Source organism: Haemorhous mexicanus, chromosome 6, assembly GCF_027477595.1.
Source record: "Haemorhous mexicanus isolate bHaeMex1 chromosome 6, bHaeMex1.pri, whole genome shotgun sequence".
NCBI classification, from domain to species: domain Eukaryota; kingdom Metazoa; phylum Chordata; class Aves; order Passeriformes; family Fringillidae; genus Haemorhous; species Haemorhous mexicanus.
In genome coordinates, this window is record NC_082346.1 from 17,692,742 (window position 1) to 17,719,948 (window position 27,207).

General features: G+C 40.7%; 1 protein-coding gene across 2 annotated transcripts in view; it reads right to left on the reverse strand.

Annotated features, from left to right (window-relative positions):
* Positions 1-389: 389 nt before the first annotated feature.
* Positions 390-27,207, reverse strand: part of KCNQ1 (potassium voltage-gated channel subfamily Q member 1) — a 332,947-nt gene continuing 306,129 nt past the window's right edge. For both annotated transcript variants that reach the window (XM_059849030.1, XM_059849029.1), the window contains one exon: positions 390-2,472. In XM_059849030.1, the coding sequence (XP_059705013.1) occupies positions 2,266-2,472 (207 nt within the window). In that variant the 3' untranslated portion in view covers positions 390-2,265. The remainder of the gene's footprint in view (positions 2,473-27,207) is intronic.

The window sequence follows — 27,207 nt, forward strand, 5'->3', positions numbered from 1 at the left end:
ACATTATGTTTTGCATTAAGTGTTTGCTGTGCCATTCTGTTATCACCAAGATTAGGTGTCAAACAGAGAGTGGAGGTATGGTCTTGGGAACAAACAAGCAGGAATGGAAGCATCTTCTGTTTGAAACAATGCCCCTAGAAATGCACAGACCTGTCTGCTTTCAGCCAGGGCTATGTGACACACCTTCCTCTCCAGTCATCCCAGCTGATAAAGTCCAGATTTTCTTTTATTTCTCTAGTGAAGAATCAGCAGAAGCTTTACAGTCATGCATTGCAAATAAGGTATATTTACACTGTACAGTGGGCTAAGAGAGAAAGGAGAAGAAAAGCCATCTGCTTTCTTGTGTATATCAAGTGTCTGGATTTTAGAATAACCAGAAGACATGGCACTCTTGTCCTGTATTTTATTAGGAAATTAACAGGCTGATTGATAACCTGAAATTACATAGTGAATCTTATTTAAAACATGTTCAAAATCATGAGAATAATTTTGATTTCCATGAAAACATAATGCCCTGATACAATTCTTCTTTATGCCTGTAAATTTCTACACCCTTAATATTTATCTACTGTACAACAGAGAGGCTGGATAACTGTAACAGAATCTGGAAAGTTAAATACAGGATATTTAACACAGGACTTTCTCTGCAGTCCAAGTCAAAGAGATGAAATGTTGGAAAGAAAGCCCAGAATGTGAGAGTTCCCTATGAGGAGGTTCCCTGTGATCTCATCCATTATGCATCAGTATTTCAGATTGGTAGTACTGGTCAAAGGACTGGTCATATAAACTGCTGTGCCAAGGTATGAGGCTTTAGGGCATCCCCCAGGAGAGGGAGAGCACTGTGGGGTGCAGGCTCTGCAGTGAGGGGGACAGGGTGCACTGGATGTGGGGGATGCTCAAGGTGCAAGAGCTGATAAATCTGTCTACATCTCATTTCCCCAGCAGTCTGAGGTACCACTACCACCAGGATGGACTAAAGAGCTTTTCCTGAGGCTGTCAGCTTTAAAGACTGATATGCTGAGTCTCTGCAAGGGCTTGGTGATTTCAGCCTTAGTAATCAAAGCCCAGGTCCTGCTCACCTTGTGTGTGTGAGAGCTCACACTGAGCCAACACTGCTGGTTTCACTGCAGTCATCATGTGGGGCAGTGTGGTTCAGCCCCATGGGTTGTGGCTGAGGCCCTCAATTCTCTAAATAAAGAGCTGGCACTTGTGAATACGAACCCACTCTTGCAGGGGGTTTTCTCAAGACATTCTTCAAGAAAACATTGAAATTGTCATAGGTGGTGTGTGGATTAGAGATGCTTTCCTGAACTGAAGCCTCGATTCCTGCAGGAATTATGGATGTTCTGTGAGTGGCCAGCTCAAACACTTGACCAGTGAAGTCCAGCCACTTCAGCCTCTTGTATTATTATTGGCATCTGTAAGCTAAAAACCAGTAGATTTAAGAAGTAGAAAGCCTTCCTTTTAAAATGCTCAGGACAAGTACATTCAGACCACTGTGTTTTCTATTTACATATAAATTCTTTGGCAACAATTTCCTAGAAAGCAGAATGATTTTTTTGCTATTTAATACTTTATTGTCTCCCCATGAAAAACTGATATCTTAGAAAATCTATAGCACTTTCCACTATAAATAGTATTGTTCCAGATTAAGGATTAGTTCCTCCCTGAAGAAAAACAGATTTTAAAAATCTGGTCATTATCTGATAACTGTTTATGTAGTAACACTAAAATAAAACAGAAAAAGAAAATCATTCAGTATGTGGTTTGTTATTGTCTAGAATGTTAGTGTATGTTTATACAATAAAAACAACATAATTTATCCTAGTTTGTTTTAAAAACCTTAGTAATAGAAATAAATTGCTATCTGCAGATTCATAAACAGAATGCATTTTTTTTCCATCTAAGTTCAAGTATTATTAGAATATTATTATTACTATTATTATTATCATTACAGGAGCTCTAAACCCTTGCCATTTTGCCTGTCTTTGCATCATTTTGGTCTTTTTGAGAAATACCAAGTTGTGATCATTTGTTCGGGAGCAAAATCAACGTGGAGCTTCCAGAAGTTTTGCCTGGTGGAAGACAGCCTGGCAATCCTTTGGCTACTGTGGGTAACTTCAGCATGTTTGAGACTAGTGGTGTAGATGCAGCAGTTGCACGATTTCTTGGTTGGCTGATGAACTTCATTTCTCCCCGGTTCTCAACACTCAGTCCTGTTCAGAGGAGAAAAGCAGGAACAACCCAGCCCAGACTTGCAGCACATCAGGAGATGTCGTCCTGGTTCTCTGCTGGTACTGTCAGCTGCTCGTAGGTGGGCAGGGTGTTGTTGGGGAGGAAAAGCTCTGAACTGACATTGCTGTTGTTGCCTCTCGGAGACGATCTGTTGTTGCCCTGATCCCCCTGCTGACGGGAAACCAGATGATGCAGCATGTCCGTGATGAGGTTCAGCTTCTGGTCCATTTGTGTGACCTGCAAAGGCAAAGGGCAGAGGTGCTCAGGAGCAGCATGCAAGAAAATTGCAACAATCCGGGTGGCATATGTGTAATATTAATTAGGATCACAGCAACCTCTGTGAAGATACCACAGATTCTCAGTTCATCAAACAGATCATTAGGAGTTTAATGCAATAGGTCAGGGTTGGATGGGGACAAGCTTGCTAATACTCACCTCTGGTGTATGCTTTGACTCTCATTTTATATCTGGGTGAACACATGACAAATGGGACTTTAAAGAGATCTGCTGGAAGAGAGAACTAAGTCCCAGGACTGAATTTCTATAGATTTTTCTTTTTGTTATTAGTATTGTGTCCATATTTTTTTTTTATTTTATTTAAACTTGTAGCATGCTTCTATGCCCTAATAATACCAATATGCTCCAGTAAATAACTGCTTGACTTGCAGTGATCTAATGAACTCTTAAGCTGTGACTGAGTGATGCTCTCTACTACATTTGGGTTCAATTAACAACTCAGGCCACAAAATGCCCATTGGTGTTTTTGCTGCCATGAGTGAATAGCAGCTGGGAGTGGGACATGAGTTAGTTTTAAGCTCTCAAAACCCAGTGACACAGCATTCCCTAGCACTGCCATCTGAAATGGCATGATCCCCAGCAAAACAGAAACTAAGAATTCTAAGATGGCTGCAAATTAATTTCTTGACTGGGGGACTCCAGGTTCAGCCTGTATCCATAATGCTCATTTTCTTCTTTAGACAGAGGCTCCTTAAATTATTTAATTCCTCTTCTCCCCCCTACCTCCTTTTTTTCTGGTATTTCTTCTAATGTTTAGGAGAAAATATAATGAAAAAGCTGACACCTAAGAGAGGTTAGGTTATGGATGTTTTTTGGCATGTATTTGTGGTACTCAGAGGAAAATTGAGAATGAGGTGTTTCTAGGAGTGTCACCCCTTTTATCTGGCATTGGGAGCCTCCTCTCTGCCCTGAGCAAAATATCCCAAGGGCAAGATGGGCACTTCTAGCTTCAAAGTCCTGCCCACTCTCTGACCCTTGCCGTGGTAAAAGCATTGAAATTAGGCAGTAGGACTCTGCCTTATGGCCTCCTAATTGCTTCTTCAAGCATAATAAGAAAGCCTTGATTTTGTCATTGCAGTCTCTGACCCACTGATCCACAGGGATCCCAAAACACTGAGTAAATTCTAGGCAAAGAGATGTAGTACTTTTTAGAAAGGGAAAAGAAAGCAAACAGAAAAAAAAGCTGTGATAGGAATAAATTGTTGCCTAAAATATCTGCTAGAAAGTAGTGGAAGGCACATAAAACTGCCAGAGAGAGCATGAGTGGGAGCAATTTATATGTGCCTGGCTGTCATCCAAGTATCACACAGGATAGTAAAAGACAGTAAGGCTGAGCAGAACATCAACAAACCTGGAGAATTTCAGCAGAGACTAAAATGTTTTTCCACCATAGAGAAAATGCTGGGTTTTTTCAAACTCTTTGTACAACTGGTAAGGAAGCAGATACAGTGATTTAAAAATATGAGGTGCCAGAGATTTATACTTTGCAGCTGCTTTTGGAAACATTAGGCAAAGCACCCTAGATGGTACATGAAACACTAGTAATTCTGGATGGAAATGGCTGTTGAAAGATGAGATTCTATGAAATGAGGAAGCTGAAGAACAGATAAGTCCAAGATTTCTAGAAGGAAACACAGATGAAAAACTGAGCTTAAAACCAGGTTCTCATTTCATCACTGTTTACTCCCTCCCTTACAAAAAGACACATTTTGCCCAAATGGTGCCCAGTACAGATGGCAAACTCGTGATGCTCCAAGTGTCACTGCACAAATCAGTGGTAGTGAAACCTACAAAAATACCTCATTCTTACATCCCCCACTGCCCAGGTATTGTTGTTTTCTGAAACAACTCTGCTGGAAGGACTGCAGTGAAAGCCTCCAGACAGCTATCTTCAGAATGCAAAAGACAACTTTTCCTTCTACAAGAAATGTCTTTTTGCTAACTATTCGAAATGAACTGGGGGATTTTTATATGCATATGTTTCTTAATTTGTGATTCCAGGCAGGGATTACCAGAGGGAACACAGGCTGGAGATATATCTGGAAAACGTGCATTCATGAAACTCTTGCAGTGATGAACTATTGAACATGACAGGAGGTTGGACTGAGATCTGGATAGTCCTTCAACAGCTGTGCATCTTGGTGATGAAGTACTGGGGAGAAGTGAGAAGTGAATATTCTTGCTGGGGAATAAATTCCCAGAGATAATTGTCTAATTTTTTCTAGGCAACAAGGTCTGGCTGCTGCAGCTGTGGAGTGCAGGAGGCCCACAGAAGCAGAGGCAGGAGCTAATTGCTATTGAGCTGAGCCATATGAGATTAAAAGTAAAGACCTTCCTCGTCCATGTTCCTGCTTTTGGGGGTAGGGCTCTAAAGCCACAAAGATTTTGTGGAGGGAGGTCCAGAAGGCTGGTTGTGTTTAGTTGCTGTTTAATCAGTTTTGCTTTCCATTTCCCAGGGGGTTCAGTGCCCGTGAAGGGCTTGCTCCAAGACACACTGGACTCAGTGGTAGATCTTGGCAAGCACAGACTCCCAGTGGCTTCAGTGGGCTCTGTACCAAGTTTGGACTGAATCATCAGTCCCAAACAGTAACATGTTCTTTGGATGTTACAAGAGAAGGAGCAGTCTGGATTTCTGTACATGGATCTTCTGCTTCTCAGGGCTCTATCAGAAAAGATGACATTGGCAAATGAGGCAGCAGTGGGCCCCCATTTTTAATTCTGCCAAAGGAGTGTCTGCTTAAAGTATGAGATATTTTAAAAGGAGAAGTAAAAGCCACCAGAAGGCAGCTTCTACTGCCACCACAGGCCTCTGATGTACCAGAAAAAGAGGCTTGCTGGTGAACAGCCTGGCTTATTAACGTGCCCAATCTGCCTGTCATCATCCAAACACACATCCTGAAATACATCATTCACTTGCTTGCTGCAGAGATAATTATACCCACTAGAAAAATGCCATTGTGTGCAATATCCTTTTTATTAAGCCAGCTTTAGGCAGTTAGCATGGAGAAATGTATCATCCCCCCTGAATCATACTTTCAAACACATTTACTTGATTAGAAATTAGCTCTGATGCCAGAATGAATAAAAGTAAAGCAAACAGAAAAACTGCTGATGTTGCTCTAATCTTAACCGCTTTGAACAACTCTGATCTCTCTACTTAAAACAGCAAACATTGTTAATTACATAGAAAAATAACTCAGACTGATTTGTTTCCTTTAGGAAAAACGAAGTAAGCTCTTTGTAGCTGATTTATGTTTCATTAGAAGCATGATGTTTGGATGATCAGATTCTTTATATGCAAAATAATTTCCTTTGTATTTCACAGTTGTTGGGAGGAGGAAGCAGTGTTTGAAACTTCAGAAATTACACACCACAGTTATTCCTAAGTCTTACTGAAATATTGTATGAATACAAAATCTTTCCATTCTCTGAGTTAAGTTTAAAAAAAAAGTAAAAAACCAAGGAACATAGATTGAGTACAGATGGAGAGAAGGTTTAAACAAGTTTTGAATCTCTCTCTTAGAAATGAATAAAATCCCATTCATGCACTGAGAAAAAAACAACCCAAAGCCAAACAGTTCTTCAGGAAGACTGAAAGGTTAGCACACAAATCTTAAATGGCACATCATGAGGAATGATGAAAACCTGCAGTTATAATAGCCTCTCTCCATCTCGCCGGTAGGCTCCCTTCAGGTGCTGGAAGGCCACAAGCAGGTCACTCCAAAGCCTTTTCTTTTCCAGGCTGAACAATCCCAGTTCTCATAGCCTCAGTGACATGCATTTACAAAGGTAATAATATTTGTAAAGGGATCAAAGGCATTCCAGGAGGTGCTACTGAACAAGACAGAGACTGTTCTTGCTGAAAGAGCAAAATAATTTCCAATTAAAAGTGTCTATTATTTTTATCTATTAAAATTCTGCAAATCTTCACGCTGTATTGACCTGAAACACTTTGTAATTTTAAGCTTTCATAAAAAGTTCATGGTATGATCTGGAACAAAATATGTAACAATGAATTTATTTCCTCGATTTTAAAAACAAAACAACCAAACCAAAACAAAATATAGAAGCCTGGCTGGCTCCAGGGACAGCTCCAGGGACAGAAGGGTCTCTTTTAAGCTCCCTGTAATGGAGAACGAAAGGGTAGCACTTTGGAGACCTACTCCCAAAACTAATTATAGGAATTTACCAGGAAAAGGCAATGACAGACACAATTACAAAGCTGAGTGGAACAGTATTTTCAGCCATGGGAAGCTGAAGGACAAAATTTTGAGTTTGGCATAATTTCAGCCACAAAGACCACAAATTATTAATAGGTCATTCCAAGTATTGCTCCATAATCTGCAGAGATCAGGGCTGATTAATGCTGTTGATTAAAGCAGTGTCATCTGCCTGTCATTCTCATCCTCAGAGATTTTAAAAGTAAATATTAACAATAAAAAAATCATAGTGGCTTTAAACAGAATGCTGTTTTATAACTACCTGTGCTCTTAACACGGTTCACTGATTAAACAGATTTTTTGTCCATAATGAAAAGAATTTTTATCAGCTCATTGCTCACTCAGTGGGTTCAGGGGGGCTGTCCTTGTTCTCAGTAAAGAAAGCCAAGCATGAAGCTGCTAAAGGAGAAGAGGGAAACCAGGATGCAAGCAACACTTGGCTGAATGAAAAGGTGATAAAGGAAGATTTCAGCTGCTTTTACAACATTAAGCTCCCAAGTCTGCTGCCCTGACTTAAGTAACACTCATTCCTGAGGGTGCAGCTTTTTGGCTCAAAGAGAACTAATTCTTTAAAGCAGTTTTTCAAAATAACCAAAGAAGACTGGGGGGACCTTCATGTATTCAGCCCTTCTGGTGGCCTTTTACTAAGGAGGACCTTATTGTTCTGCACTGTAGCAAACTTCCAGGGGAATAAAAGATGATGCTTTCCTTGAGCATCTCTCCATGTTGTATCAAATCTCTAATGTGTCTGCTATTCAGTACCATACTCAGTAATAAGGTAGCTTTATCTTCATAAAAACACACAAAAAGGTCCTATCTGCTAAAAAATAATCACCAGGCACACCAATGACTCAGTTGGAGAGAAGATGAAAGGCAAAAAATATTCCAGAACTTATGACACCTGTTAATGGCAATGTTATGAAGGAATGTATCAGTATCCAGTGGTACTTAACAACAGTGAGACTGTTCTGGAAGAAAACATGTGGTTATAAATCACATCAGTGATTTGATTTTTTTATAAATCACATCAGTGATTTGATTTTTTTATCAATAACTTCAGTGGGATTTTTTCTATAGAAGTTCTTCAGAATATTTGAGGGAGCTTCAGAGAGAAAATCCCCTGGCTCCTTTTCCTGCTAAGTCCTCTCACATGTTGGTATCTCAGCATTTCTAAAAGTTAATGCTTTATCCCACAGCATAAAAGTTAATGCTCTGAGGACAGGAACAGGAATGATGTTAGAAGTGGCTTTCTAGAGGAGCTTAGGGATAGGTATGGGAATCTTCCCAGAAAATTTATTTTAAAGATTTCTCTATAATAGTGGCAGGAGAGACCAATGGTTTCAGTATTATTAAGGAATGTTTCATTCTTCAGGTGCATGATTCTTTAAAAATCATGGAATGTGCCTCCCTTCCATTTGCAATGCCCAAGATCCCAGATTCTTTCAAAACCCCCTGTCAGAACTCCTGGCTTTGGTGTGTTTATTTTGTTGCCTGAGATGAGGCAGCAGTTTTGCTGGAGATTATATTCCTGCCACTGAGGTGTTTAAAGGAGAATGTAATCTGAAGATTTGCTCTCCAGACTGTCTGTACTTTCTCTTGAGAGTTGGCCAAAGAAGAAAATATGTCTGTGGTGTCCAGGGGAAGGATAGAAGAAGTGGAGCCAGTGAAAAAACACTCAACTGTAAGATTGATCATTGCTCGGAGAACAGGAGGGCTGAGCTTCTGAGGAACAAAACTGACAGGCTTTGAGGGTTACATGAACAAGTCTTTCTAGTCAATGAAAACATTACATGAACACTGTAAGCACTGTCTGAACTGACAGATAAACTGGATATTTTTCAAACAAAAAGCATCTTTGGAAAGAAAGGCACTTGCTACACCCTGAGTTCTAAAATCAGCTCTCTTGCATAAAGCTATCCGTGACAGTCTCTGCTTTGAGATATTAAAAATTTTTCAGCTTTTTCAATAAACTGAGACTGTTGCAGCTCTCGTCTTGCTGTGTATTTTTAAAGGAAAAGATTTATCTTACACATCTCAAAAGAGTAAAAAACCACTTATTTTTTGTAGTAAGAGCCCTTGAACAGCTGCTGAGAATTCAGCATTGATCAGGGTGTGCCACTTGTGCATTCAACAGAGGGGAATGACCCTGGGGAGAAAATTCTGAGCCACTGAGCCAGGATCAGAGCTCAGCAACAACCAGGATTTATAAACCAGTTGCTGGCTCTGATTCTTCAGAAGTTATCTTGATATCAGTGAACTATTACAAAGGGCTTGACTTCTACAGTAAATTCCTAATGCACTGTAAAGAAACTCAGTTTGTACCATGGTTTTTAAAAATTGCTTTGGGAATTAAACTAGCAACACCAGCATGTAGCCATTTGGCTACTGACTGTAATACTTGTGGCACTTTAAAGTAATTTTTGTTTGAAGAATTTTGTTCTGGTTGTGCAGCACAAGATCTAGGGTAGCAAATGCTCAAGCTATAGGAAATGGGAGAAATTACATGGTTGATTTATGCATCTGTTCTTTCTATTAGGATTGGGAAAGCAATTTTGATTAGCAAGTAACTAAACTGCAGAGAATTATTTTTCTTTTCCAAATGTTCTTTTTCTCAAAGAAAAGCGTGTTTTTCTAAAAGCTTCCTCAAAGTTTCTGGAAATATGACACCTCTGGTTAACTATTCACTCAGCTCCATTTCTTTAATGAATTTTAGGAGAGAGTAGGTTACAACTATAATGTCATTTTTCAGATTAGGTGTCTCCCCTGAATTATATTTGAAACCAGTGGCAGTAACAGACATGCTCTGATGGGTCGAAAACTGAAAAACTGATTTGAAAGAGCCACTTCAGTAATTTGTGATGGCACAAATAATATAATATGAAATACAGCAGACCAAATACAGAATATTAGCAGCAGGTTATCAAAACTCTCTTCCATGATACTGCCACTTTTCCCCACTAAGAAACAAGCAGCAACAACAGATGTCGTGCTTATGTAAGAGAGCAATTCCTTTAAGACTTTAAAAATTTTGATGAACAAGTAGAAATCAAAGGTTACAAACAAATTGGTTTGGTTTTTTACAGGTCACCTTCATGAGATTATTTGTCTGTAACTTGCTGCTTGACTAACAGAAGCAAGATAAAATGAATACAAACCACTCCTTCTAACAAAGAGGTCAGTAGGATGCTGGCAATTGGGAGAATTAAATTACAGGAGAATGAAATGCATTTGGTCACGAACTGTTAGGGAGTGTAAGACCCTGAAAGATTTTGGAATAGCACTTCTTTTAGGAATTTTTTTTTTTCTGGGATCAAACTGGAAGAGGGGAAATTCAGGCCAGGTGTAAGGAAGAAATTCTTTGCTGTGAGGCTGGTGAGGCAGTGGAACAAGCTGCACAGAGAAGTTATGGATGCCCCATCCCTGGAAGTGTTTGAGGGCAGGCTGGATGGGGCTCTGAGCAGCCTGGTCTAGTGGAAGGTGCTCCCATGGCAGGGGGTTCCCATCCATGGAACTGGATGATCATAAGGTCCCTTCCAACCCAGGCCATTCTACGATGATTCCATGATTCTTTTAGAAGTGGAGAGGATTCAGAGAGGCTTGAGGGTAAAAATGTTGGGAAGGGATGACCTAAAATGCTAGTAAGTCAAGACAGGAATGAGGACCATGATGAAGGAGGAGATGGACAGAAGCAGGACTGGAAATAGCTGCCCCTGAAGAAGAGAGCAGAGAACTGGGGTCTCTGTTCAGTGCTTTTGTTGCCATTATTAACAACTTACAAAAATATTTGGCTTCTTTAAAGCACCCAAACTGTTGGAAATCAGCTTTTCCTGAGAGCCTTTCTTTAGTTCTAGGTGTAGTCTTGGGCCACGAGGCCCATCTGCTGCCTCACTCCTCCCCAGCCCTGTCCTGCTGGCTTCCCAGCACTCAGTCCATGCCCAGATGTGTGCAACGCTCGCAGATCTATCTGGCATCCAGAAGGCTATAGCCAAGCAATTAAAATTTGTGGTTGACTCTTGTTTTAGATAAATCAGACAAGACTTAAAACACATGGAAATTTTCAAGTTAGAACAGCATCCAAAATCTACAGTCTTTGGCCCAGCACTGCCTCAGGATACAGCATATTTTTTTTCTCCAAAATATTACAAAGGTCAGATTTTTTTTTAACCCTTTCCTCTAAATTAGCAGTGTATCAGTAGATGAACAAGGGAGTTTGGAAAATTTTTCCCTCCTTGCATGAAGCCAGGAAAGTGAACGTGAGGGTCTTGTCTCTAAATATAACTTTCATCAGAAACTACCAAAGATGATCAAATCCCCCTATCCTATTAACTGAATACTCTGATATTTTCAAGAACTAGCTTATCTTCATTAACTATAGCCCCACCTTCAGGAAACAGTATCTCTCTAACCAGACACAACTTTCCTCTCTCTCTAAAGATAAGACATGAGTTGGCAAGAAGGGAGGGATTCTTTCTTCACAAGTGAATCAATGATACCAGAAGTATTAGAAGTTAATGTATCTGCAAAAATCGCTGGATATCCATCCAGCACCATAATCATAAACAGCTTCCCAAATTATGCTTAAATTGAAATCCAGCCTTATGGAGGATGGGAAACAGGCTTGAGATAACAAGAAATATAGTGGAAATATGATCATAGAAACCAGGAGAAAAAGCCCCTTATCTCTGTGTAATAGTTTGAATAGTGTTCTAGAATAAATGATGGCCATCTTCAAGGCCAGGAGCTGGACTTTGATGATCCTTGTGGGTCCCTTCCCACTTAGAATATTCTATGATTCGATGTTTAGTGCATCTATGGCACTGTGCAAACCTGGCTGCACCTAAGCACAGCAGAGAAGTCCTGTTATTGCCAGCACAGCATGGGGGAGACTGAGGCAGCACAGCCAGTGGCCCACCTTCAGGTACAATAAACATTCTTAACATCAGCTTGGATGAGTGTCACTATAAAAACCTTAAAAATACTCTCCCTGTCCTGGGCACATCTTCCAGTCTCAAGGAAAACCTCACAGCACCCTTCTGGTTTCTATTATCGAGACAGGGGCTTGGGAAACTGGTTGCTATCTCATTCTCAATCACATTCTTGTTCAGCAAAACGTTTCTCTGTGGGGTCACTCTGGTTGAGCACCCTGGTACCTATCTGCAGAGGGAAGAAAGGCTTTCTGTTTGGCTAACAGGCACTTGTATTTCAGATGCTTCAGCTCCACAGATGTGAAGAAAACTCCCTGTGGTTCTTGCCTCTGGAGGACCCTTTCTGCTGGCTGAACTGTGGCAGTACAGCCTCTGAATATCACTCCATATTTTCCTTGTCAGGAGTTTGGCTGTCAGACAACAGCTTTCCCCTAGCTGTAGATTCCCACTCCCCGTGTGGAACAGTGGCATATTTACAGCACTTTAGGGTTAAAAAGTGTAGAGTACAAGACCCAACTGGCATAAAAATATGTCCAAAACTCCTCTCCCCAACAAAATAAACCCCAAATCAACCCAACCCACTGTCCCCCCTCCCCCCAATAAAGAAAACAAAAGTGACTAATCTTGACCTCTCTCCAAAGGGGAATGTTTTGCTTCTTGAATCCTTGGCTCTGGCTCTTGTATGATACTGGGACTATGACTAATAACCTCTTGCCAGAGTACTGCTGATAATTTCACCTTTGAGTAGCTGTTCTCATTCTGGACCATAATAGTATGCACTTAAGTTGCCAAGATTTTATTTAAAAAAAAAACAAAGAGTAAGATATACGCTCATAATCCCCTGTGTTAGAAATACATTTTTCAGCTTTAACTGTAAGGTTTTGCCTGACAATTTTTCCTCCTTCCTCCAAACTGCTATTTTTCAGATGCCTGCTATGAAATGGTTCCCTTTTTCCTTCCTTTCCCTCAAACACTTTTTCTAATTCAAAACAGATTTGAGACTGCTGCTCTTTTAAAGCAAATCTGCCATGTATCATGTCGTGTTAGGTCAGCACTGCTTATGTTATGCTTTGCACTTCACCCAAATGAGGCGTCCATGCTGCTTTTCAAAGGGAATAAAGCCAGACTAGGTGCAGTGGCTTTCATGGCTGGAATAGATCCACAGGTTATGGCTCTGATCTTATGGCATGGCACTGGGAAGGACATCACTATCTGCCTTTTTGCTCAAAAAGTTAAAAACAAAGATAACTTCAACTGTTATCTCAAAAAAAGTGGGGTGTTTTTGCCAGCTCCCTTTTCAGCATCCAGAATCTACTAATTATTTATAATTTGATAGTTACCATAAGGGCAAAAAAGGGCATAAATCCTTTAGTACCTAAAATGAGCTTAAAAAATGATGACTTCTGCAGCAATCACAACTGGAAAGGTAAAAAGAGTGGGGGAGAGAAAGGGAGAGAAGCAATTACAACAACAGTGAGTTTTGAGTGAGTTTTCCCTGAGGGCTGCTGGTAATTAAACTAACGGCAACATGAATCTCTGTTTGATGTGGTCGTGAATTTGTTTTCAAAAGAAAAATCTTTAAAAAGATTCTTTCAAGAGAAATTTTTAGAGAACAAGCTCAGCATGAATAATTAGACCAGAAATACTTTGATAAATATTATTATGGGGAAGTCATTTATGGGCCATGGCATCTGAAGGTTAGAAATCCTGGTGATAAATAAGGTGGCAAGTTTGCACCCATTTTGAACACACAAAACCAGGGCTGTGCTCCTGTTTGCTTGAGCCTGCTCCTCAGAAAGGAGGCGGCCTCTTGTTTTGCCATTGCATTAAGCTTTACAAAGACACAGATGCAAGACAGAAAATTTCAGTGGGAAAGCTCAGTGGAATGAAAGAAAACCACACACAATTCCAAAGGCACTTTTCATTCCCAGGGGCTGCACAGAGATCAGAGGTGAAATTCAGTGGTGATAAAAAGTCTGTGAGCCCACTCTACTCCCCCAGCCTTTCGAAACATCATTCAATGCTGCTGAAATCATATCCCTGGAAATATCTCCTTCAGAAACTTCTAAATATAAAACCACTTGCATCTTGTAGAAATTGAAGCATCCAACAAAACCCCACTGAAACCCAGAGAAGATGCAGGTGATCTGCACCCTCTAAAATCAATGGACATCCCAAAAGCACATTTCATCTGTTTACTGAGCACTTCCAAAAGTGGAGGCAGACACAATCAATCACAAGCCAGCAAATAACCCACGAGTGAACTAGAATGTAATATATTTACCAGTGGAAACCCATGTTTACCAGGAAAAGAAACTGCTTGTTGGCTGTCATGGTGTTATTCATAAAGGCAAACTAGGAGATCTTAGGGATACCAGGAGCAAAACTACAACAAAGGCGACCAACTGCTAATGAAGAAGGGTTTTCAGTCAAATTTCATGGGTCATACAAAGTCATTACCATGCCTGCAGGAGTTCAACAGCTCTGCCAGTTGAATTCGGGGGGAATGAAGTGATTATTTTGTTACGCATTTTGTAGTTTTAGACCTTTTTTTGCTTAACATTTCAAATTCTGAAGCCAACCAGCTATGCAAGAATATCTGCTTCAATTTCCAGAGTTAGCTTCTGACCAACTTTCTTGCAGAGGAAACCTCAAAAACAGGTCTTCTGTATACACCAAGGTCTCAAAAACTAGACTTTAAAGACTCATATCTGTTCCCTTTTTTTCCTACTGCTTAAATAAAACCTTACGGTGTTAAGCCAATTTCCCAACACTTTGGAGGCTTCATACATTTTGAAAACTAAGAGATAGATAATTTGACTGCTACTGGTAGCAGGTTCTGCATGGGTTAACTTTCCCAGTTACTCCTATTGCAGGTTTCCCTCTGGTTTTGAGTCAGTTAAAATATCAAGGCTCTTTTCCATAACATTTTAAGCTATAATGCCTTCAAAAGTAAGCAAATGTTCCTGACAAAATAACACGCTTGAAAAATGTAATGGGTGACAAAGATAACAAAAAATTCTTAGTGCATTTCTTTGTCAGTAACTTCTTCTAGGAATACAGCCAGGCTGGGCATTTGTTTGGACTGGTAAACCATGACTCAAAAGTGGATCTCTTGGCAGCACAAGCAACTGCTCTGTGGTGGAAGCAAAAGGCTCACAGTCTTTCCTAGCTGATTAATCATTTCGACAGGCTTGAAGACTAAATGATCTGCCCAGCTCCAGATGTTAGATGTGCATCCACCTCTTATTCTTCTGGTTCTTAGGCAGTAGCCTTCTGAAGATAATGATGACCATTTACTGTTCAAAACTAAAAAGGGCTTTGGGCTTTGTAATATTATATTATGATAGAGGAGGCTACTACACAGGATCACACAGCACATATAGTCTAGACATGATGAAATGCTGGAACACTCTTCAGGCAGAGGTGGTGACAGTCTTGACCATAAAGCTTTGTGACATTCCCCTTCTCCATTTCCACCTCCAACCAGGACTGTTATAATTGCACAAAGGCAGAGCATGAACACGTGGCTGGCTCTCTCCCACCCAGCCCCTGCCATCGAGGGCTGCACTATACCTGCTAAATCAATAATAAAATGTAGCTTCTCAGTGATGGGGAGGCATCATCTGTTTGACAGCACAGGGTAACACCCCTCAGCCTTTACTGCAAAAAGCAGTGATACAATGAAAGCAGGGGAAAGCATCACAGTGGCAGAAAGAAGGTACTGAATCCTGCCTGAGACAGCAAAGAGCTCCACAGGATCTTCAGTAGCTGCAAGTCACGAGAGACACCACTTCAACTGTCACATAAAGGGTGGTCCTCCACAGAGGGACCAACTTTGTCTTGGGCATTTGCCAGGGAGACTTCAGTGACAGTGGCACTCCAGGCAGAGAATCAGCACCCTGTGTCTGAAGCAAGCTGCAGCCTGCTCCTCCTGGAGATTGATCACTGGTGTTCACAGGGGCCAGACCATGCTTTGCTTGGAAGATCTGGGTATCACCACACAAACTGGTTTAGCTGCAGGCATTTCCTATTTTCTCTTTGCGTATTTTGAATGAGTGAAAGAGGTTACTCTGGAGTAATTTGTTTTCTTTGTTCTGCTAATCTCTTTTGTTAAGTAATATTTTTGCCCCAGTCCAATAGAGAGACTAATCAGCTACTCAGGAGAAATTAATTCACCCCTAATTGTGCAGCCTTTGAAAAAAAGTTGTCACATAGTACCTACTAAGGACTTTACAGATTAAAATGCTAACATAATTCAGAATTAATAAAGATTTTCTAATCCATTTTCATGGATGACTGTATGTGATTTGACTAACAGCTTTAGCTCTGACACATCTGCTCTGAAATGTGAAAGGGCTTTACTTCAGTCTCAACCATCACAGCTCCTTTAGGGCGTAAGATGATTCCACTCATAGTACCTGAACTGTTCATTTATATTTTCATGGAATCATAGAATGTCCTGGCAGGGACCCCAAATATCATCTTATAGTTCCAACACCCCTGCCACAGGCAGGGACACTTTTCACTAGACCAGGTTGCTCAGAACCCCATCCAGCCTGGACTTGAAAAATACCAGGGCCATCAAGAAATGAACTTTTCGAGTGATATCTAAGCTTTAAGATAAATCCAGAGCAACAGTGGGAATAACACAAAGATTATAAACATGACCAAGTGCTTCTGTTTTCATTTTGACCTCCAAGCCTCAAAATGTTTATCATACCCAGTACTCATGGCTGAGGAAATGGAAACGACAGAAAGTGAAATGGCTTGCCTCGGGTTCTGCAGAAAACAATGCCTGAGGCAGGAACGGCACCCCCACTGCCTGAGACCCCCACAACAACCACACCAGTGCACGTTTCTGGAAGGGACGAGGACTGTCATGATGACACAAGTGTCTGACACTGCCTTTTAAAAGCTGATTTTCAGAGAGGACACAGGAGGTCTGGTTGCACTTAGTCTTCTCTGGCTCAGGGAGTGCTCACAGTGTACATGTGCAAGTGAGCACACCATGTGGGACCAGCTCTGATATGCATTATTTATACAACAGCTCTACTGACTTAAAAAATAATAAATCCACAGCCTGCAGATGATGTGCAGACACACAGACACATCATCACAAATATAACTTTATCTTGATTCTTTGTGTTTTCCCCCCCTGTTGCTGCACAGCAGAGCATCTAGTACAATAGCAAAATAAGCCTCTGGCTCAAGTGTAAGCTTGTTCAAATCACAGCATCTCTCCAATGCAATAGAAATAAGTGCCATTTTCCGGGGAACCGTTTCTACAGGAATATTTCACGCAGAGGAAACGCTGTCAAGCTCGTTTGCAATGCATTGCTGCAAAATGCTCCACACTTCCCTCACTCTCTGAGTGCCCTCGACTCCTGGGGAGCTTTTCACTGAGGAAGATCCATGTATTTGGATAGAAGTGAAGCACATAGTCTGTAACTTTGCACAATACAAGTGAAAGCACAATACAAGAGGTCAAAATGAGGTTTCCCTCCTTATGTATTGTAATTATGGTCTGTTTATAATTCTACAGTTAATTTAGGGCTTGTATATCCCTGCTGGACAAAGCAGCTTGCCCTGTGTGGAAAATGACATTAACTCAATCTTTGCAGACTGTCCCTGAGCCTACAAATGCTTTTGTTAGTACAGTGAACACCTGTACTAATTACGCACTTCACTCACTCGGGGGTCACTGCTCACGGCAAAGGTTTTAAATCAGCCACCCCAGGAGACAGACATCATTATATTTCTGGAGCAGTCATTCCAGTGCTGCAAAACTAGGCAGCCTTGGAAACAGATTCACACTCTGGAGTCTCTGAAGGTGAAAGACCGGGATACCCCATTGCTGGACACAAAATATTGGAATGAAGAGAGAAAATGAAGAGAGTAATCAGAAACTGCTGTTGAAATCTGAAGTTTAGCACTATTTTTTAGTAATTCTGTGATTCTTCTGACTTTCATGTTAACAACATTTCTCCCATCTCTCATTATATACCGATGCCTGATGCAGCAAAACTTGTAAGCATGGGAGAAATGAAAAACAATTTAATTTTACTCGCTTTGTGATTTGCATGTGCTATTTATGCACCTAAAGTTACACTGGAACTCAAATGCCAAGGTCAGCATTCATTTCTTTCACTGATGCAGTTCCCCATGAAGTCATGTTCAGTCCTTCCCAGAGAGTGCCTGTTCACACTGATGCTAATCAGCACTGGTACTTCCCTTAGCTCAATATGCAAAACGTGCAGAATCAATGGCACATTATGTGAAAACCAGCATCAAAGTGGCTGCAGGGGGCAGAGATATCTGCATTTCACATTACTCTTCCCCTAATCACTGCATGTAAAAGCTGTCAGCAGGTTTGTCACTGGGAAATCACCGAGCAGAAGGTTACTTTAGGTAGGTGCTGCCTCCAATTAAACACACGCCAAGGTGTCGTGCTGCCCCAGGTAACAGCATTTTCCAAAGGCAAGGAGCACTGAGGGCTTGGCCAGGGCTCTCCAGCCACGTTTTGCAGCTGCTCTGTGCCCCAGTGCCATATATGGGGTAAATAAAAGGGAAGCAGAGGCAGGATTTGCTCAGAAATAGCAAAGAACAGGAGCCAGGGCAGAAAAATAATGGAGCTGGGGCAGAGAAGGGATCCTTGAAGGATTTGGCATCTTCACAGCTGCCTCCTATGTGAATGCTAAAAGGATGCAAATGACCAAATACACAAATTCTTCCTAAGGTGCCTAGGAACTCTAACATTCAAGCTAAAGGCAATGAATCAATATATTTTCTATCAAATTATCTCCAAACTCTTTAATCTGTACTTCATCTTTACAAGCACACAGCATAAATTTTCATGGACGGGTAGATGCAAATTTTTTCCTACCATTTGTGTAACCCTTTTCAGCCAGATTCATTAGGCAACGTTGGAAAAACAATAATGCCTTGAGCTCTGTGTACTGCATGAGCCCCTCTCTCTCCCTCGGCTGACTCAGGAACGGGACATGTTTTGCAACAATGTCGCCTAAATATACAATAGTCCCAGTTCACTCCTCTTTCATTCCAGAGTAAATGAGGAGTAAACTTATTGATGTCAATGGGATTAAGGTAATATAAATGCCCTGAAAAGATGGATCACAGTTAGCACTCAGAAGAGCACACTCCAAAGGTTTGTCCACTTGCACGCAACATATCCCCTACAGTAATAGAATCTAGTAAATGACACATGTCACTGCAAAGAACTCCTGTGACTAAATGGTGCATTGTGTACAGCAAACCTTTCTTCAGTGCACAGAGACAGTCTTTTCTTTTACTTTTTAAAACCCAACCCTGTCATGCAAATTCTAGCCAAGCCTTCACTGTTCTGTTATTTAAATTTCTTAAAACTTCACAGCTTCATAGAAAACATACTATTTGAAAAAAAAAATCCAACTTAAACAGAAAACACAAAACTTGGCAAGGGATATTCAGACAAACTATAGTCTTGGAAAAGAAATTGCAAGGTTTCTAGCATACACTGTGAAAGTAATGAAAACCAAAAGTTTATCTGAAGTGCAATTTAAAGAAATGTGTTTGCATTGTTTTCAGATAAAACAATCCTGAGGCCGTGTGTAAAAGTCCCGAACTGCAGGACAGTAATGAGTTTGTGAATCAGGACTGTAAATTCCCTTGCTGTGAATGTGGGAGCCATCAGGAGCACACAGGATTGAGTCAGCAGTTACCAAGGCACATACATACAGCCCAGGCCACTCAAGTCTCCCAACTGCCATTTATCATTTCCTGACAGAACAGTTTCTTGGCAAGCCTCCTTTAAAAACAAATTTTTTCCAAAACAACCAACCATTCCAGCAGGCTATGAATACCACTATAATTTGGTCTATTTTTCATATCAAGTAGACTATGGGCTCTGGTTTTCAGTTAATTAAAGAAACCTTCTTTTCAGATTTCCAAACATCGTTTGCAGCAGGGTAGGACCCACAGCCAGCCAGCCCTAAAACAGTGCCAGTTACAGACTGAACTGTGTGGAAATGGAGGGAAAATCCTCCAAAACATAAATAAACCCAGAGTTTGAAGTTGCAAAGCCCAGCTTACATAACACCAAATTTGGTTGCCCTGCCAAACTGTTAAATTTGGTCTCGGATGAAAATTGCTGTCTTGGGCTTGACTGTGTTTCATTCTCCTGAATGTGTAAGGGCTCTCAGCTGTCTGTCAGAATTTGAACTCCAAATGTTGTTGTTGTTGTTGTTATTATTACTATTCCTACTATAAAGTAATAGCACTTTAGGTCCACACACACAGAGGAGCAGCCCTTGACTTGAAAAATGCATGATCTGAAGAGATGAGATAAAAACAAGGGGTGGAGCAAAGATCAGATTTTCATTCCTGTTTTAAACATATGCAACTGAGATATGGAGGGATTAAATGTCTTTCCTGTGCTCACACATAAAATATCTGGGGCTAAACCTAGGAACTGAACCAATGTTTTTTAGTGCAAACCAACTTCATCTTCCTTCATTAACCCTTTACTTACTAACTACGAGTCTACTCCAACCTGTGTTTATGAGCTGAGATCTCAGAGCTGCGTTCAGCCTTTGGGCACACAGGCTCAAAGCACAGAGGTGAAACAGCACCCCTCCAATCTCTTGCAAGAATATATATGCTTATGTAGCAGTACTTACTCAGGAACTTATCACTGGAAGCTTTAGAAAAATACAGCTTAGGAAATAAAGTCCCATATTCTGATTTCTTATTTAGTGAAGGAAGTCTGGATTCTGCCGTTTCTCTGCAGAGTCCTCTATGCAAACAGCCACAGAAACAACAAACTGTGCCTTGCTTCAGGGAAAAAGTAAATAATCACTTAGGGGATTTCTCTGAACATCTGACCTGCAGCTCACACATTCTTACTAAAAAAAAAGAAGGGAAAGAAAGAGTAGTTATGCATGTTTCAGTAAGGAATTATATTACTTGATCTTCAGAAGAGTTTTGTCAGGCTTAGTGATGTGACCATTTCACTGGGGAGCCTGTTGCAGTGTCCAACCATCCCCTGGGTGAAGAATTTTTTCCTAATGTCCCACTTGAACTTCACCTGATGCAGCTTCATTCCATTTCCTTGTGTTCTGACACTGGTGGCCAGAGTGAGGTGATCAGCACGTCCTCATCTGAACATTCCTAAGAATGTCTGATTTTAGATGCTCTTACTTTGGTCTAATAAAAAGTCAAGGTTTTGTTTTGTTGTTGTTACTGGTACTGTTATTTTGTTGTTTTTTTTTTTTTAATAGAAAGAGTAAAGGTACCTGGGATTCAACTTCCAGATGTATTTCAAATCTTCATTCCAAAATATGGATATAGGACAACATCACAAAATACTTACTAGGTTTAAAAATAACTACAATAATATGCAGAAAAGGATGTGTCTCTTCCTATCTTTTTGCTTGGAATAGCTGAAGCTTTTCAGCTGAAACGTTCCTATAAATTTTAGTCTGACATGCCCAAAATGGAAAACTTCAGGTCAGGTGGCTAAATATGCACACAATTAAAACAAAGTCTTATAGTAGGCAATGTCTTACAAAGTTTTGGTAAGGATTTGAAGCACTCCTGATAGCCAAAAGCAAGAGGTGTGTTATTAAACCCTAAATTAAACCCTACATTAAACCCTAAAATACAGTTAATGGAAGACAAACTGCTTCACTACTTGGCTTCAGTATCCCATTTTTGGTTATTTTTACAGAAAAAAGGGCTGCCATTACATGCTTTGGTCAGAAAATAGAATTTCTATTGTATGGAAAATTATGGCATATCACAGTTTTTTTAACCTCTAAAAATATTGACATATTTGAAGGAGTGGAGCTGGCAAACTATTTTAATTTGGAAATGCATAAATTATTTTAGCTTAATAATGAATGTTGACAGTACTGAAATGTTTCATTAAAAGAGTAAAAACTCTATCGCTATTCCAAAGGGCCTGAAAGGAATAAAAAGACAACAAAGCAGACTTAAGTACAGCCTTTCAATGTCCTTGGATTAAAATGCTGACCACAATGAAAAAGTCTAAATCAATTATTCCAAGAAGGTTCAATGGAAAATGTTATTCAAGTAGTCTTCTTCACATAAGAAAACACAGAAGTTTCTAATGGAACTTCTTTTCCCAAAAAGGCTGATTTTTGCCACCTCTAACTAAAATAAGGTGCTTAGGGCTTCTTACTATTTGAATAACATCTCTCCACAACAAAGCCCATCCCTTTCTCAGTCCTTACTTGCCACTAGCTTGCCCTCCTAAAATGTTGCCCCAAGTACCTGCACACTGGGGAAGCACTTTGGAGAGGCTTCTGAAGAACCACCTGCCACAAGGGCTATAAACTTGAAAATAATTTACAAAACTGCAGAATTTCCTGCTTCTCTAAGTGGCTCCAACTAGCTCTTTCCAGCAGAAATCCCTGGGGAGACAAACTGGTTTTCACTGTACAGAACTGCAACTGCAAATGTTGCAGAGTAACAAGATTGCCAAAAAAACTTTGAGTTTTTGGATGGCTAAGTGCACCTTTTGATCTCCAGCTTTGCTCAGGGTGAACAGGCAGCATGTTTTACCTGGAAATCTGAATGTAGACTGTGCTGTGGAGTCACTGTGAAGATACAGTGGGATGGAGGTCCCCTAAAGCTAGCTAGACATTTGCCATCAACTTTAAAAGCAGCAGTCAAGAATAATTAATTTTTATCAACAACACACTTTAGGATTACTCCCAAGAGCATTCAGGTCAGGGCTGGCCCTGAAGGTGCTTCAATCTGCACAGTCAATTAGTGTCAGTGTTAGTCTACTTTTTCAAATTTTGACTTAAAAAAGTCTCTCCAAGACTTTTAGTTGTACTAATGGTTGGAAAATATAAATCCATCCAGTGATTAGAGGTGAAAATTTTCCATTAATCTCTGGTCTTACTCAGTTTCAGTGATACAAGAAACCATCTTGATCCTATAGCCCAATTTGTTAAGCCAGTTCTTGTACACATTGATCTGATTACCAGGGAAAATACAGAGGGAAAAGAAAACAGTAAGAGCTGGTCATGTGGTTTTATGAGACATGGATCAAAAATCTTAGCCCTGGTTGCCTCTTGAGGATGGTAAGAAACTCGGGTTGATGAAGGATATCCCTGCTAAAGAAGGAATGCAGAGAGATCTGCAGGCTGCACAGGGAAACTCCACGCTCCATGACACACCTGGCAATACCAATGGAGAATCTCAACCACTCCTGACAGGACCAGTGCACCTCCAGAAACACCAGGTGAAAGGAATGTAACAAAGGCAAGGAAGATGTTGAGGAGCAGTGCATGGAAAGCCCACTTGCACAGGGTAATTCTGGAAAACACGGAGGGGCACTGCCCTTTGAGGGAACCTCGCTCGTGCTCCGGCACATTCAGGGTGCTTCCCAGGAATCCTTGTCCCTTGACCTGCATTCAAAGAGTTAATAAGGATAACACCTATTTCCTGGCAACCAGGATGTGCCTGCTGACTGTCTGAAATGCTTTCTTAATGAAACCTTAACCTCTGCTTCCAGCAGGACCCTTGTACCAGGCCGCTGACCCAGCTGCTGGACACCCTCCTCAAGCATCCACAGCAATCTCCCTTTTTGGATATAAAGATTTCTGCATAATGTTTAAAATCCTCTTTTCTAGACAGGTCCTCTAACTCTGTGTAATTATGACACTGCTTCTGACATGAATGGCTCTCCTTGCCACCAACCTCCTCCCTGCCTTTCCCCCAAAATAAAAAATCCTGGTTGGAAACCAAAACAAATAGTAGATTTTTATCATGCAGAATTTGTTAATAATACTTTCCCCGAAATAGTTCCCAGGCCTTTTTTAATGCTCAAATAAAGGCCCAAACATTTACAGCCAGCACTCTAAGCCAACTAATAATTTATTTGAGCCATACTGAAAAGCTCAAGGGGGATTTTGAATGAAAAATCTAGTGAATAAACTGATAGCCAAATACTGCCTTGGAGTCCTGCCACTGTAATACACAGGATGCACGGAGCTCTGTCGGTGACAGAGACATACACTGAAAAACAGGCAATGAGAGGACAGTTAAGTCTTGTCAATCTAAAGCAGAAAAGATAATGTCTTTGAGTAAACCATGAGCTTTAACATTTCCCAACTTCAGTAGCACAGAAATGATTGGGTGATAAACGCCTACTGCCTTAAAATCTTAAATACATATATATATATATATATATTTAATCATTTGACAATAAGATAAGAAAGGCAAAACTCTGCTTTCAGAACTTCCTGGGAAACTTATTACATGGAGAATTCCCAAAGATTCTACTGACTGTTACACAATCTGCACGTACAGACCAGGATTAAAACTCATAGAATTAGGAAAAAGGAAGAATTTTTTCAAAGCCACTTCAGAACTATAAAATTGCTTTGAAGTATCTAAGCCAAGCTGATTTTCAGGACTCAGGTGCCATCTTTCCAAACAAAAAATAAAATATATATCAGGAAGTAAAGAATTTTAGGGCATGTAAATAAACGATCTTCTCACTAATTTGCAACATAAACTTAAGAACATGAAGAAAATTATTTTGTAACTGAAAAAGTTTTTCCTTCCTACTTTTGTTTTGTCTCATATTTTTCACCCGAGTTCATAGCTGAAAGAAAATGAATTCATATTAGAGTAGAAACATGAAAAAATAGTTCTCACAATTTTTCTGCACAGTAGTTTGTTTCCAATATTGCAATAAATGGGAGTTTGAAGCACCCTGTGGCTTTGGCTGGAGCAAGAGCACTGGTTTAGCCTTGATTTGAACCTGCTGTTTACAACACACTGTAAGCCCTTCCCATATGGCTGACTTTTAGTGAGGTTTATGTGAAAAAAAAAAACCTACTGCCAACCGAACACAGGAAAAAGGAAAATATTTTGCATGTGTGTATTTATTTTTACAATTACTTTAGAGTGCAAAATGAATGAATTTATATTACAGAAAATGTACGTTTTACTCTGACGAAATAACTGTGCTGCTCTTTTGCTTGTTGTTTGGCTTGCACGTAACACACAAAAGATGTGGGACGTTCCAGTTGCAGCCTCTGAAGAGACTGGATGTCCAAACTGCTGAGGTTTTTGCAGCTTTCCCGAGCTGGGCTCCTGGTGCCTTTTAAACATTTTGCCCCATTAACCACTGTGGGGATATTCTGTGCAAGTGAGTATGCACGTGAGTGTATTTAATTGATTGTTTCACCTTCTGAACTACTCAGAAATCTGGAAATTACTTTCAACGAGCAAACAATCCATTGGAATAATCTCTGGAACTTATCTCAACCTCTGGAGACTCCAACATTGAGCTAAACACACCAGGAAGGCTGGATTTGTATTTCAGCACTTCTGTTTCCAGCTATGACCCAGAATCAGAGATGAAATTTAAGAGGAAAACCAATTTATAGCTAGAAACAACTGAAAGCTAATTTAGCAAGGCTCACTTGTGTAGCATTTCATGTGTCCCAACTGTCCCTCTGCTGCACACGCTTAAGCCCCAACCAAGACTTATGGCTGCGAGCACATACGTGCACTGAGATCATTCCTCATCCCATTTCTCAGGGAGCAGGGGGACAAGCACAAAGATATGTCTTGGTGATGCCTTGGCTCCAGAGCACACTTCATCTCACAGCTGCAAAACAACCCAAAGAAGAAAGATGCTGTCATAATTAAAAGTATACAGCATGGGCTCATGAGATTTGGGTCTTGAGTGGATTGTTTGAGAGAGAGAGAGCTCTGAAGTATGTAAAGAATTTAACTACTAGTCCCATGGTTTCTGTTCCATTTTTCATCCCTAGCTGTGCACGTTTTTCCTGTTGCCAAAGCTCCCAAAGAGTAACACACCTCCCTGACTCACAGTGACACTGCTGTGGACACAAATACATCTTCACACAAGGCAAACAGATTCCAAGCAGCTACAGAGCTGGGAGGAGAACAGATTTACAATTGCAGAAGTGGAGTTGAGCCTCCCAAATAGAAATGAAGGGGATGCAAACTTCTGAACTTTGGGAAAGTTTAAATCTGTCTTTTCTCAACTCACAGCACTCTGACTCAATACTCATCTCAATGCCTCACTGCAGTTTGGGGAGACAGGGAATAATATTTTTATTATTTCCATTCTACAGATGGTCGAGCTGAAGCACTGCAAGGTTTATTGACTTACTCAGAGTTGCACAGCATGCTTGAATGGAAGCAGAACCCCAGCTGGCCTGATTCCCACTCCCGGGCTTTTAGCCGTTACACTCTCCTGTATTTGCTCCTTTTAACATCTGATTATTTTACTGCTCTAATCAGCTCCCCATTTTATACTCAAATTATTTCCTTAGGTTACATTAAACCCTTTTGTCACATTACCCAGACAAGACTATAGATATATTTTTTCAGCCATGCATAGGCAGAAATTTAGTTTCTTTTGTTTAAGTGCAAACATGCACAGGGTCAGTGAAAGGATCCAGACTCTGAGAAATTATTCCTCTGCTCATTTTCATGTTCACAACATGAATTACATTAAGAGCAGAAATTAGTCATTAGCATCTCCCTGTATTTACTGAAAAACTAATAAAACATCCCATTTTAAATGCTTGTTACTGCATACTTTTGTTAGCATATCACCTCTCCCACCACCAATGACTAAACAACTGACATAGCTGGATCTTGGCTGAGGCTGCTACAGAACAGCAGGAACACTGGTGAAGCATCTTCCAAAACTGAGTTATTTATCTGGCCAGGGAGATTTTTTCCCCCTCTTTCTCTCTCTCTTTCTGTGCGTGCTCATGAACCTGACCCAACACGTTTCCAGAAGAGACTCTGCGGTTGTTGTTGCCAGACAATGCCTGCAATCATTTTTCTCCAGCCGTACATCCAAACTAGGGGGGGAGGGAGGGAGGGGGGGAGGAAGAGAGAAAAGCTCTTTTGTTTGGAAGTGTGAAGAGCTCTGTCAAAACACGTCTCTTCAGGGTAGTTTAAAGTTGCAGAACTGATAAGAAAAAGAATCCAACGTAATGATTTCCCTCTGCTTGCTGTGCCTACCCTTGGAGCACTCCCCTCTGCTTCTGGTGCCCATTAGGAATGAGACAACTCTTGAAGAAAAGACCCTCCCTGCAGGAACACATTCTCCGCACTTCTTTTTTTCCCCTAGGTTTCGTAGAATCATAGAACCATTTGGGTTGGAAGATGACCTCTAAGATCATCGAGTCCAACAGAAATCTGGTCTCTGTACTTCTCCCCCTCACCACCACCAGGTACTCCCAAAGGGGCTTCTGTCTCCACATTAAATTGATGGAGTGTCCCAGTGTAGCTGACAATCTCTGCTGATCAGGCTGTTGTGTTCAAAACTGATGGACTGTGGGGCTCCCAGAGGGGAGGGCCAGTGCTTATGTGGAGGCTCTCTTCCATGCAAAGTATGAAACTTATGAGCTGGGGAAGCTGCCTCTGGCCAGAACCCAGACCAGGGAACGTTTAAGTGAAAAATAAAAAAGTCTCTTAATGGCTTAGCAATAAAACCATGG